A 14,551-nucleotide genomic window follows, 5' to 3' on the forward strand; every position below is an offset into this window, starting at 1 on the left:
CGTCCATTTCCAGTCAATTAAGCATTTTTTTTTAAGGGTTGTCACTCTAGTAACATTCAAAACATAGAATTGCAATCTGCCAGTAACAGCCAGTGAGAATAACCAGATAATCTGTCTTATTGATCAGTTTTAGTAAATGTTAACCAGTACATTCTGGTAAGTACTCTTTTCCTCTTTAAAATGATCAGTTTTAATTCACCCGAGCCACATGACAGAGGCTTGATTTAACATTGTACCCAGACAACAGTATCTCTGACATTGAAGCACCTTCACTAATCCTACACTTCTGCCTGGATTATTGTAAACCACTCAGTGGTAGGGCTCTTCAGCCAGAAGTAACAATCACCAGTCACTGAGCCACAGCTGATATCAGGCAACTGATGCTTAAGAAATTGAAGGATACTGAAATGTATTTGAAAGCTGCGTTCAAATCAGCTTCCTTATCTGTGATTAATTTTTCATCGTGTGAATATGATGGCCTGATTGTAGGGGGAAAAGAACACTGGATTAGCTGTATAATATAGAGCAATTTTGCTCGGAGCTTGGCTCCCAGTTATCAAGCCAATCAATTCCTTTCAGAGGCTACCACAACCTGTGCTGGCCTTGTCTACTCATCAGCTTAATTAGATGGAGGTAAGTGCCACATTCAGTGATTGAAATGGAAGTTTAGAATAAGGGGAGTCGGTGAGTTCAAGGTGGCGATGCCGGGGTCATTGTGGGAGCTTAAGGAAGCCCTCGGAGCATCCAGACTTAGAATGGAAACGGATCCCTGTGACAGGGCATCTGTCACTCATCAGGCACAACAGAAGTCGCCAAGGTGGCCGCAGTTCTAGTGAGGAGAAGCCGGTTCGTTAGCCCCGAAGTGGATGCAGGTACTTACCCGGTATGCTGAGATTCATTCGGGCAGGCTGCTCCATTTTCCTTCAGACATTCAGGGTGCCCATGAAATCAACAGTTAGCCGTGGTTTCAGCCGACCAGGCAACCTGCCATGAACATGGTAGAAATGTAACGGTACAATCTTACATTTTACAGATTTATGCACTGTGGAGAGAGGCAACAAGGCTAAATACTGACTTAATTCTTACACTGTACGTTATAGTTCATGACAGTTGTGAGACTTTTTCCTCCTTTAGTATTGTTCCAGGACGGAGCCAAATTAACCAATTTGGGATGGATTTGATTCCTTGTATTAGTAATCTGAAATGCCTACCCACCCCTTCAGCATGTCACCATCTCCTCAGTTAGCTTATTTCTGGGCCTTTGGCAGGGCTATATGGCAAAGACCTCATAAGTGGTGGCTCTACCATCAAGTGATGCTCAGAGGTATGGAGAGTGAGCTGTCCTTGGAAAGACAGGGAGTCAGGTCCAAATCCAGGATGGCGGTAAGTAGAATCGAGGGCACACCACCATTGTGGTAATTGTGGCACAGCCCTGCCCAAAGCCCAGAAACAAACTACCTGACAGAATATGAAATGGAAATGGAAAACAAGCCAACTTGGAGGACTTCACCCTCTGGTTATGACCTAGCCACTGGACTATTAAAGGCTGCTGACTTGCAACAGACAAGATTCGTTTAGCTCAGGGAATGTGAATTGCATGGGTTCAGAGCATTTCTACCTGTCCTCTTGGGAGATTTTACAGAGCAATGAAGTGAATGGAAAACGGGGTTGTGTGAGATGTAAGATCCTGTTGCACTCGATCCAGTAGGTTTCTCCCCAAAAATATTAGGTTATATTTGCTCTCAATGGCCAATAAAAGAATTCTGTTTGTAAAACGACATTCTGGGAATTTTTGAAATTCTCCCAGGAACCATATTCCGTGTTGCTATTTGTTTATCGTCAGTGGCCTCTTGATATGGGGAAAGAACAATATGAGGAAGATTGATGCTGCCTCTCTAAAGCTCCAGGGAGTCGCCAGCACCCAATCCCAGCCAACTCCTCTCCAACAAGTGAGTGACAAACACTCCTGCCTGAGTTACGGAGAGGAGGGACCAAAGGAGAGCCAGCTAGTACTGATTGGGAGTCAGATCCAAATCCAGGTAGGGGGTAAGTAGAAAAGAGGGCTCCCCACCAATGAGGTGGTTGCCAGGTAGCCCTGCCAAAGGCCCAGAGACAATCTACTTGACGAAATGGTGATGTGTTGAAGGGGTGGGTAGGCATTTCAGGATACTCATATTAGGAATCAAAGCAATCCCGAAAATGTTTAATTTAGCACAGTCCTGGCACAGTACTGAAGCAATTGAAGGAGCAAGGAAAAAGTCTGATAATTGCCATGATCTGTAAAATACATTTGGACAGCCCCTCAGGAATATTATTCAGCTTGCTGGGCCCCACTTCTCAAATGCAGACTTTTCCTTGTTTAGCTCCAGTGTCTTCCGTCAATAAAACAAAAACAACCAATGAATGAGCCACTCTGCTATGTTATCTCAGCAGTTGTTTTAATTCCTGATATTTGGTCTTCAGATCTAATCCGAGTTCTACACCTGGAGAAGCCGCTACCTGTGCGACTGTTTGCCGCTGCTACGGTCTCTGCCTCAAAATAAAGTAGTCTTCTATCAGTGTACCGTGATATTGCACAGCCCAGCCTCTCTATCTGAAGCAGAGTTCATCAAAGATTGACTCCTAAAAAAGCAATGGACTAAAACACGCCCTTTAGTGCTCCATCTTACCCACCAACTCTGAAATGCTGTCTCAAGGCACCATGGTCACAGAGTCCCAAACCGAGAGCTTTCATGACCCTGTTCAGGGGCTCAGAGAGGACAACGGTTTCACTGCACTTGACGCTGTACATGCATCCATGGCAATGTGGCGTCAGGACACAGCTCCACAGGGAATGGATGCTACAACATAGAGATATCTTTGATAAAAACAGATCAGTGGTACTCAGAGAGACAGGCAAAGCATCAGGGACAGAAAAAGAGTGAGAGGGGAGAGAGAAAGAAGCATGAAAATATTGAAGAAAGCAAGTGACAAGGCTATAGAGAGAGGGAGGGAGAGCAGTATAGAGAGAGAGATGGAGGGGAGAGGGAGAGAGGGGGAGGGGAGAGGGGGAGGGGAAGGAGTGGGAGAGAGAGTGGGAGAGGGAGAGGGGAGAGGGAGGGGCGAGGGGAAGGGAGAGAGGGAGTGGGAGAGGGGAGAGGGAAGGGGGAGGGGAAGGGAGAGAGGGAGCCAAAAAGTAACAGTGAAAATGAGTTGAAAGAAATGTATAAAATGTTTTATGCCTTAACTCTGTAAGCATAAAACATTCAGGTCACATGGCTCTTACTAAAGCCCATAGTTACTGGTGGCTGTAGCTGAACAAACAGATGGCTGATTAATCCACTGCAGACCATAATTTATTCAATTAAAAACATATTAGTTTCCATTCCCTAAAGATTCTTCTGCAAAGTGAGGAAAGTAATGTGATCTGGAGAAAGCAGCCTCATAGAGTTAAAGGCCCTTCAGCCCATCATGCCCATGCTACACACTGAATTTATCTACACCAGGACCTGGGACAGGGGAAACTGATTAGTGAATGAGAATAGGAATAGGATTCGAAAGCATGACATTCAAATGTTCACTGTAACCATACATAGTTGCATTGCACCTAACCCATATACAGCAGCTGAGGAATAAATAACTTTGATGGGAATTTTTATGTTGCTGTATTTCATACTTACATTTATAGTCCATTTGCATTCTATTCATTGTTTTTGACTATTACCTGGATCTCTACTTCTTTTTTAACAGAATGTAGTCAATACCATCAGGGCTTCAATTATCGTACAAACCCTGTCCAATACAAGAAATTTCACATTTTCCAAAATTCTACTTACCACGTTATATCCCACACCAAGTCACATCTTTACACCCCCTCTTCCACCTAAAGTCTCAACACTTAAAATGAAAATCAAGCAACAACTGAGACTGGAACAAATTCAAAATAAAAACAGAGATTGCTGGGAACTCTCAGCCAGCCAGGCAGCTTCTGCAGGAAGAGAAGAGTCAACACTTCAGGCCATAAATTCTTCTAACAAAGGGTCTGACCTGCAACATTTGACGCTTTCTCTTTCTGCACATGCTCCCTGACCAGCAGTTTTCTATCAATTTTCTTTTGTTCTCATAATTAAATCTTCTCTCATTAGTATTTAAATACACTAAAACTACTCCTAGGTGAATAACCTTACCCTCCATTTCTCTTTTGCAACCTTTTCCTTTATGACACAATTACTACCCGTCTCTCCAACTACCTCACTCCTACGTGAAATTCCCTCCTTCAACCCTCCAGCTCCAACACTTCTTTCACGATTCTCTTTAAAACTGGCAAATCTTTAACAAAAGTATTGATTACGTGATCTAACCTCTTACTGAGTTGCCACCCTGCTTCCTGAAGCATCTGCGGAGCCTTGTGGAAAGCTCATTGTACATTCATGCCCCTGGATCAATCCAAGCCGTTGAGCGGAGAGCAGAAACAAGAGACACACTTGTACTAAAGCTGTCAAACACAGGTATGTAGAGACCTTCATGCTGTTTCAGTCAACTTGACTGTGCTTGCATGTTTCAACATTGATTAGAAAGAAAAACAAATAGCTTGCTCCTAAGCAAACCTCTGATGAAAAATTATAAATAAACCCACTAGCTAGTCACAGTTTAAAGGATTTATAACTTTAACTGGCGGCAGTTCAGCAAGTCACTAAAGGCATCTGAGGTTTTCACACGATAGGAATGGCATTTAATTACAATGAAATGTTTTGGCATCTTCAGAAAGTGTGCCAGATACTCCCATACAAGCATGCTACATCAGTTAAAATAATTCCCCTGTTTATCCTAAATAAAATTCTACTGATTCACCAAAAGAAACTAAGTAAGTTGGAGGAAATTTCCCAGAGCATATTTGCCTATTTTGCCAAGGATCTTCTGAATATTTTTGCTTCTGTCAGGAGGTGACGTACTGAGGAGTGGATGCATGGGGTGTGAGGGACAGAGGGCAGATGTAGGGGGATGGCTGTGGAGACAGAATCTAATTATGATTCTCCAGTTATCATGAGTGTGGAGGGGTTTGATAGGTCAGTTTTGTTGCCATTTTAATTTAGTTTTGTTTGTTAATAAATAAAGAGTACTCTACGCTTAGCAAATAGACAGAATGAAAATAAGCATGTGCTCACTCCTAGGAAACCAAGTCCAAAATGGTGTCATCAGTCTCCCCACAGATCAGGCTATGCCTCTTCCCTTCACCAGGATTCATCTGGTCACTAATGTCATCAGTCCAGAACTACCACCATTCATCGGAATCTCATCCCCTTGTTCCCGTCACCCGACTACCTCATCCACCTCCTGCCACAAGAGTTCCTTGCACAATTCTGCATTCATTATAAATCTCCACCGTCTCTCGCTAAAAAGGTAGCACTGATTCAGCTTTGGATAGGAGCAGGTGGGTTGCAGGGAGTAACTGTGATCTCGCTTGTTAAAAATGCACAGCAACGTTGCCCAAAAATTAGGGTGAAGACTTTACCATCAGACCGGTATTAGTCATTGCTAACTGCCCCGAGGGCAGTGGTGGAGAACTGGCATCTTTGGTCACTGAAGTCTGCACCTCAAAAATGGATTACAACAAATTTGGCACGACGGCAATGGGCGAACTGAATCGATCTCGAAACTCGAATAATTTGAGGAGTGATGATGTTCCTGCACAGCTGCTGCTCTTGCCCACCCAGGTCCCAGCTAGTGCTGACGAACTTGCTGCAGTGTGTTTTGTGGATATACAGGGGTGTAGAGGGAGTGAATGTTTAATATAGTGTAACTATTGCCCTGGGTGGTGGAAATTCTTTTTGAAGGCATATTCATCATTACAACTGGAGGTATCCCACCCTTTTCCTAATTCACATTATATAGATGATCTTATGACATGAGTTACCATCCCCTGAGTATGCTGTCTCTGACTATCTTCACAGGTATTGAGCTGTCTTCTTAGTTTGGTTCTGGTCAATGATGATCTCCAAGATAGTGAGGTTGTGGTACTTAGCAATGATAATGTAATTGAATATTAACGGTTATCTATTCTCTTAGTGATGTTTAGTGACAGCCATTGCTTGATATACGTCAACTTGATCTTACTACAAAGGAACAGGGCAGTGCGGTAGCATAGTGGTTAGCACAACGCTTTACAGTACCAGTCACCGGGTTCAATTCCCACTGCTGTCTGGAAGGAATTTGTACACTCTCCCCATGACCGCGTTGTTTTCCTCTGGGCGCTCTGGTTTTCTCCCACAGTCCAAGCACGTACTGGTTGGTAGGCTAATTGGTCATTTAGAATCAACTTCATTGAAAGTTGTCCCGTGATTAGGCTCCGATTAAATCGGGGGCTGCTGGGCTCAAAGAGCTGTAAGGGCCTGTTCCGGACTGCTTCTCAATAAATAAACAAACGATGTTTACGATCAAGGGATGTTTATCGATGTGGCAGCTGAAGATGGGTGGTCCTAGGACACCCTGAGCTTCTCTTTAAATGACGTCCAGTGACAACAAGCACAACTACATTCCTTTGGACAAGGCACAGAAACAGCCAGTGAAGTGTGTTTCTCATAATTCTCTTTCTTTACCATGTGGGATTGCTCCAGAATAAGCTCAGAATAAGGAGTAGTTAGAGAATCAACCACGTTTCTGTGGGTCCACAAGCTGGAGTCGCATTTAAACGGTTAAGGACAGCAGATTTTTGAATTGCTTTTAGTAACTCTCTAATGGCATTTTTGGCATATTTCTTAAACAAACTATTTCTTCCAGATGTGTTTAATTAACTGGATTGAAGTTCATAAACTGCTTTAGTGTGATTTGATAATTGGTTCATACTTTATATAACTGATCTGGTAATATAACCACAGTGCTGTGACGGGTAAGCTGACGGGTCAGCTGCCAGCGTTAGGTTCCATGCTCCATGTGGTTTGATGCAACGAGTGCAGTTTGTGCATTTCTCCCCTGCACACTTTATGATGGAAACTCTGTATTTTGCCCACAAGGCTGACAGAATCCGTTCCACAGCTAGAAGGCGGCAATTCACACTAATCATCTTGCAGGCAATGAACAAAAACAGCTGCAACAGTGTAAAAGGAGATGCATTTTTACAGCCATGTAAGCCTCTCACATTTAAAAATTGGGACAGTACAATGGGGGGCACAGTCACGATTGGGACACTTTGAGGAATTGCCTGCCGCCCCTGGATGGGGGCAGACATCAGTGACAAGGTGCACCACCACTTTAATCATCAGCATAGGGTGTTGGAACATAAAGAACTCAGAACTGGCACAGGTCCCGCAGTCTACTGGGCAGCAGTGATCCCTGACCTCCTCTATACTTCAGAGACCTGGATTACCGACAGCAGGCCATCAGCACTGCTTACCCCTCGTGGCAATGTTACCAGATCAGTTAAGAATGGATCAGAATGTGAATTCAAGTGACACTAAAGTAGCTTGTAACATTTAATGCAATTTAAAAATAAAACCAATGCAGCTTCTGCAATTTTTGTTAAACTTTATTCATAATACTAAAAAATAACTCACATGAATAAACTGTGCAATGCCTTTTCAGTTTTACATTCATAGTCCTTCATGGCTTTCAGTACAGTTCTATTACATTCCTACACATCAGTACCAGTGCTGCCACTTCTGTGGTGGTATACTTCTACAATAATTGAGAGGCTTCCTCACTCAACCTGGCACCTCCCTCTTCAATAGGAGAAGAACACTAAACTGTGCCCCTTCACCACTCAGCAGTTGCGGAGGCTGCACCAAACTTCAGTGCGTCCTCCAACGAGCGCCCCTGCAGCCTGGAATGAGCCAGTCAGCAGCTTTCCTCCACGGGCATCCCGCCGTGCTGGCAGGCCAAAACCTTTTGGGCAGACCGAAGGGCATCTGTCACCAAGTTGGTGATCTGCCAGCGGCACGCAATGTTCTCCGTGTGTGTTCCAGGGAACAGCCCGTAGATCAAAGCCCTCTGTCACGCAGCTGCTCGGGATGAACCCACGGCATATTTTTCTCCACACCTTCTTCCCACACCCACAGTTGGCAAAGAGGAGAGCTGCCGTCTTTGCAAATTCCTACAACTCCAAAAGACTGAAACTTAACCAACATCAGTGACCTCTCCCAAGCCAATCTCAGCACTGCGGTCCTAGTTACATATCGCACTCAGTTGGGGTAGGCCAAATTATTCAATTGACTGACACCAGATCCCTGTGTGTCAACTCTGAGCTGAAGAAATTAACAGGCAAACAGAAGACAAGATTGACGGATGTGCTGAGAGCCTCCTTGAGAATCATCATACAGAGGATTCTGGTTGATTGGGCCATTGGTTAATTGGGACAGACACTTATTTGGGCCAACTCTTAAAGAACGAAAACTAATTGAGAAAGTAGCCTGCATTCCTTTTGTTTATTTGGGACACTACGCTGCTTAATTGGGACAGGAGACTGTTGCCAAGCAGTTTCTAATCACTCTCAGTTGCAGGTGCTTGTTTAGCCTTTAGACATTGTGCTCAGAGCGAACAGTTTTTAAACAACACGTGCTTGTGTTATGTTATCCATCTAGGCTGATGGGCGTCGATCCAAGGAAGAGTGATTTTTGATCACTGTGTTTTTTACTTTGACTTTAAAATATTTCATACCTTTGTCAAGATGCCAGGAAAACTTGGCACTAGCTGAAAAAATTACCCCAGGTGTCCACACTGTTTTTGTTTATTTACAATCAACCAAAAAGACGCAGCATCATACCCTGGATGACTTCCTCTGTCAGTAACTATTACGAACTACCACACCGTTGAACTGTAGTGGTGTTGGTGGTGGTCTAATTGGCTCTGTATTTTATTTAGATACATAATTTCTTACTCGGTTAAATGGTAGTTTGTCTTTTTATACTTTAGCTATTTCCATGAAGCTTCAGCTTATTGGGGCAGCTGCTTAATTGGGCCAAAATGTCCTGGTCCTGGTGTGTCCCAATTAACCAGAATCTACTGCATTGCCACTGACTCCTGGGAGTTTCTGGCTCGTGATCTCTCAAACTTAGAAGGAGCATTCAGGATGGTATTGGGAACCATGTCCATTCATAAGGAGCACATAGAAGCAGAAAGTGACTCCCTCATAGACTACCCACTGGCGTACCTCACTGGTCTCAGCCTGTCCTTTCACGTGCAATTCCCCATGTTGGCTTAATCAGCCATATCAGAACCAACTAAACCAGAGTGGAAGAAGTCTTCCTTGATCTTGAGGAACTGCCTAACAATTAGAAAGCTACACAAAGCTGTGATAATGGACCCTTGTGTGATGTTGATTGTGGTAAATAAGAACCAAGACACCAAGGATAACTTCTTCATTCTTTTTCAAAATATGATCATCAAGGGGTTCACATTGACCTATAGGACTGTGCAGTGCATCAACGATGCTCACTAGCCTTCTTTTTGTTCTTCAGTCACTGCAATAGACAATAGAAAATAGACAATAGGTGCAGAAGTAGACCATTCGGCCCCTCGAGAGTAAGAGGACAAGCACTTAATTCAGAAGAGCCAGCCATTGAGAAACCAATGAGGATTACAATTATTCTACAGGAGCCCTGAATGGACTCATGGTCCTCAAACCCATTGTTCCACCAATGCTCGGGGGTATTATCTTTCAACACCTGAGCAGTTCCAATTTCTTCTGCAATGGAAAATCATTGAGCAAAGTTCTGATTCCTACTCATAAGGTTTTAGGAGATACTCCAATGAGCACAGAAATTAACACCTGTTCAAAAATAAAGTTAGAGTTCTCCACCTCATGGGCGGCATTGGTTGAATTAAAATACCAAAGCACTAATAATCAAAGGGGATCACAGGCGTGCAAGGTACGATTTCCTGGTGGCTGTGGGAAATCAAGTCTGAGCTTTAGTGACAGGGTGGGATTCAGCAGAGAGGTCCGAACTTCCATTGTAATAATTAAATCATTTGATAGTAATGCTGATGTTTCATAAAATCTGGCAAATTTTGCTAAGAATTTGGGGGCAATTTCGTTTTTAGGTAGTTTTTAAAGAAAGAGACGGCCTTTAGTTGCTGATTCAGATCAAAGTTAGGAACTTGGGTAGAGAGGAACATTTGCAGATTTCCTCCTCACTGGCTTTTACACTTCAATTCATTCTCTTGAAATCATAAGGTCTCTCCATGTCCCCTCCCATTCTGTCCACAATTTGCTGCCATCTGTCGAACAGTTAAGATTCGTTATGTTTCTAACTAACACCAGCTATGCAGACAGATAACAGTCAGGGAGGTCCTTCCCTTAACCTCACCAGCAGAAGTATTGATTACTGATTTAGTGTGAACGACAGAAAGAAAGCACTACACCAGCTATAAGGTAAATTTCCTGATGCCAAACCTCCATCTCCAGTGTGACCCAAGTCAACTTTCCTCTGCTCCTACAATGTAGAGGGAGACACAAGAGGCTCCAGGTGCTCGGATTTGGAGCAAGAATAAAGCTGCTAGAAGAACTCTGCAGATTTGACCGTAACTGTGGAGGAGAGAGGTTACCTAGAATTTCGACTCACCCTTTGCCTCCACCTATGCTTCCTGCCCTCCAGCAGTTTGGATTTTTGTTCTCATATTAAAGAAGCTGTGCCTTTAATTAAAACTGGAAACTCTGATGGGTTTCACTGGTGTAAGGCTAGCTAGTGACGTGTAAGCATATTTTCAGCATTACCAAATCTTCTTCATTGATTTTGGGACTCTGACCGACGACCAGTCAGAATGGAGAAAGAGTGCTGAGAAATCGAGACTATCTATCCAGATCACACCCAGGCATTGTGCTAGTAATGGAGAGTACACCACCTCCCACCTACCCTCTCAGCTATCTCCTGTCCTGTCCATGAATGAGTGCACAGCTGGCACTGAGAACATAGAAAACTAAAGTGGAAACAAGTCATCTTCAATCCTGAGGGGCTGGTTAAGAAGAAAGTAACCCTCTTTCGAAAAGTCCTCCTACACAACTGTGTTATTCAAACAATTTCACTGAGTGGAAAATGCATACAAGCCCAGAACAGTTAGCGTACACTCCCTTGTTATGACAGAGAAATTTCAGAAATGGATCAAACATTAGAGGTTCATTCAGTTCAGGCTGATGAGAATTGAAACAGATGCCTAGATGGATTAAAAGGGGTTATTCAAAGAGCAGAAGAGTTTTCCAAATGCTGTGGATAACATATCACCCAGTTAAAAGAGATTAACTGTTCATTTGTCTCACCATAGTTCTAGTGCACCAAGTGGTTGCAATGTTTGTCCTCAAAAGAATGACTAAACTTCAGAAGTTACTAATTTACTTACAGCACTTTTGGAAGTTGGAAGTTAGAAGCCTATCATATGTTTTGCTTCTAATGTCACTTGCAATGCATTTCACTGAATGGAATTTTTCAGCATTTGTCAAGGTGCCTTGTTTTACTTCAAATCAAATTCAAACTCAGGTTTGTTGTCATTCAATTGTATACATGTATACAGCTAAATGAAACAATGTTCCTCAGGGACCAAGGTTTAAAACGCAGTCCATATATCACATACAACATATAAAATAAGACCAATACAATAATATTAATAGATAATAGAAAAAAAGTATTCTGCAGATATACAAGTTGACATAAAGTGCACATACAACATATAGTTAAATATACAACAGTATAATGCTTCTGGTGCTGTCTTAAACAATGTGTATTGGGTGGTTGCAGAGTGTTCAGAAGTCTCACAGCCTGGGAGAAGCCTAACAGCCCTTGTTCTTATACTATGGTACCTTCTGCCTGATGGTAGCAGGTCAAAGAGATTGTGCCATAGAGTCCGAGACAATCCTGATGTTAAACAATGGATCTAGACCTGGTAAATGATGCACAGCCAATAAAGTGAGACTGAGTTGTATTGCAAGCACTACGTAGAGAGACTTTCAGTCTGCAAATCCCACACTTCATGAATTGCTCGGATGTTTTGGGTCAGTGCACCACGGATGACTTATGAGTGGAGGGGTAGGTGTGAACTAGGTGAATCCCCCTCAGATCCAACCTCCATCTTCCACAGCCCTGCAGGTAACAGAACTCCTGTTCCGGAATTGTGAGGGAAACTCAGCTATGGACTTCCGGAGCAGATCATGTACCCGAGAAACACCAAACTGTTGCAAAAGGTCTCACCAGCTAAACCCAGATAAAATTCTCTTTCAGCGTTTACTGCATTTTATGCAGCAGAGCCGGCTGCGTGACTTGCACAGGCAGGTGTGAACTAACAGCGCTAAGCTCTCAGTCAACAACAAATTGTGGCTGGAAATCATTCCCAGCAGTGGACCCACTCCTTGGAATGCAGCCTTGTTGGCCTGATGGCTATTAACATTTGACTGACACAATCAGAAATTCCTATCTCCACTGTTATTCAAACAAGTGACAACGTGCTACTGGGAGCACAGCAAGAAATTAAACTCATTCTAAGATGCATTTTCCTTCATTTGCTGTTCTCCTGTCCTGAAGTGCATTGCTTGCTTGGTATGGAATCAATACCTCACCCCATCTTCCCAGGAGCAATCTATCCTTTCAACTGTGAGGCCATCATAGCACAGCCAAGCTCTTCTTTGCTGACGCATACATCAGAGGCAATCTGACAGGCAACGTTTTCGACATAGAAGACATTGGGTATATGGAACAAGTGCCAGAGGAAGTGGTAGAAGCAGTAAAGACATTTGGACAGGTTTATGGATAGAACAGGTTTAAAGGCATTTAGGCCAAATGATTAGCATTTTTCATGACATATGCCAGTGAAATTAAACCTGACACTAATTCAAATGCAGGCATACTGCGGAAGATACTAGCAGCATGGTGGAAGTTCCAGAGTGTCAGGGGTCAGAAGTGTGTGAGGTTGCCATTACTAGGGAGAAGGTCTTGGGAAACTGAAAGGTCTGAAGGTAGATAAGTCACCTGGACCAGATGGTGTACTCCCCAGGATTCTGAAAGAGGTGACTGAAGAGATTGTGGAGGTATTAGGAATGATCTTTCAAGATTCCAGGATTGAACAGTTTGATATGAAGACAGTTTGATGGCTCTGGCCATGTATTAATTAGAATTCATTGAAACCTATTGAATGGTGGAAGGCCTTGATGGAGTGGATGTGGAGAGGATGTTTCCAATGGAAATGGTGGGAGGGTCTAGGACCAGAGGACTTCTGGAATGGTTCTAAAAGAATGCAAAATTGCAAATGTCATTCCACTCTTCAAGAAGGGAGAGAGGCAGAAGAAAGGCAATAATAGGCCAGTTAGTCTGACCTCAGTGGTTGGGAAGATGTTGAAATCGATTGTTAAGGATGTGGTTTTGGAGTCCTTGGAGGCAGTTGATAAAATAGGCCACAGGCAGCATGGTTTCCTCCAGGAAAAGTCTTGTCTGACAAATCTGTTGGGAGGATCCTTTGAAGAAATAACAAACAGGATAGACAAAGGAAAATTGGTTGAGGATATGTGCTTGGATTTTCAGAAGGCCTTTGACAAGGTGCCACATACGTGCTGCTAAACAAGTTAAGAGCCCATGGTACTACAGGAAAGATAAAGCAGTGATCGATTGGCAGGGGATAAAGAGTGGGAACAAAGGGAGCCTTTTCTGGTTGACCGCCGGTGATTAGTTGTGCTCCACAGGGATCTGTGTTGGGACCGCTTCTTTTTATGTTATATGTCAATGATTCGGACTACAGAATTAATGGTCTTGTTGTAAAGTTTAGCCAGAGAGTGGTGAATCTGTGGAATTCATTGCCACAACCAACTGTGAAGGGCAAGTTTTTAATGTAAGTTTAAGGCAGAGGTTGATAAATGCCTGACTGGTCAGGGCATAAAGGGATACAGGGAGATGGCAGGAGATTGGGGCTGAGAAGAAAAATGGACCAGCCAAGATGAAATGGCAGAGCAGATTTGATGGGCCAAATGACCTAATTCTGCTCCTATATCTTATGATCTTATATAGGAGCAGCTCAGGAAGGCACTTTGGTTGGCATGGACATCTTTGGCTGAAGAGCCTGTTTCTATGCTGTATAAAGCTGTGACTCTATGTTAACTGTGAGAGGAGTTGAGTAGATGTTTTAGTGTCAGTCTGCTCCTCCTGAGTAATTAGCCAAAGGGTGAATGAAACCAGACTATCACAGGGTTAACAGACAAACCCTCTCATTTGGTAGAGAAAATGTGAAAACATTTCATAAATGGAACACTGTTAAATGGGTTGGACTGTGTGGTAATTGCAGCAGAGTGACTCCAACCAGCCTCTGGCTAACCACTTAGACAAGAATACCAAAGGAGACACTCTGAGTCAGACATTAAACCATTTACTTAACTCACAGACCCTTCCCACAGACATGAGAACTTCAATATTCTTCAGCCTAAATGAAAAGTAGCCACCGAGTGACTGATTCTCAGCTGATATTGACGAAGGATTCTCCAGCAAACAATGCTACCAAGGGCGGCATTCTCAAGATGGTCCGCAAAACTGCTTCTTTCACGTCCTTTTCTTTCAAATGTGGTCCTGGTACTGTTGGAGGCTGTGATCTACAATTTGATGGTGCGTTTTCA

The 14,551-nt window shown here is 43.3% G+C and overlaps 1 protein-coding gene across 7 annotated transcripts in view; it reads right to left on the bottom strand.

The window, feature by feature from the left end:
* kank3 (KN motif and ankyrin repeat domains 3) overlaps positions 1–14,551 on the bottom strand; it is a 71,474-nt gene that overhangs the window by 34,142 nt on the left and 22,781 nt on the right. For all 7 annotated transcript variants that reach the window (XM_059991468.1, XM_059991467.1, XM_059991469.1 and 4 more), the window contains one exon: positions 881–984. In XM_059991468.1, coding sequence (XP_059847451.1) covers positions 881–917 — 37 coding nt within the window. In that variant the 5' untranslated portion in view covers positions 918–984. The remainder of the gene's footprint in view (positions 1–880; positions 985–14,551) is intronic.

This window comes from Hypanus sabinus, chromosome 16 (genome assembly GCF_030144855.1).
Source record: "Hypanus sabinus isolate sHypSab1 chromosome 16, sHypSab1.hap1, whole genome shotgun sequence".
Classification (NCBI taxonomy): domain Eukaryota; kingdom Metazoa; phylum Chordata; class Chondrichthyes; order Myliobatiformes; family Dasyatidae; genus Hypanus; species Hypanus sabinus.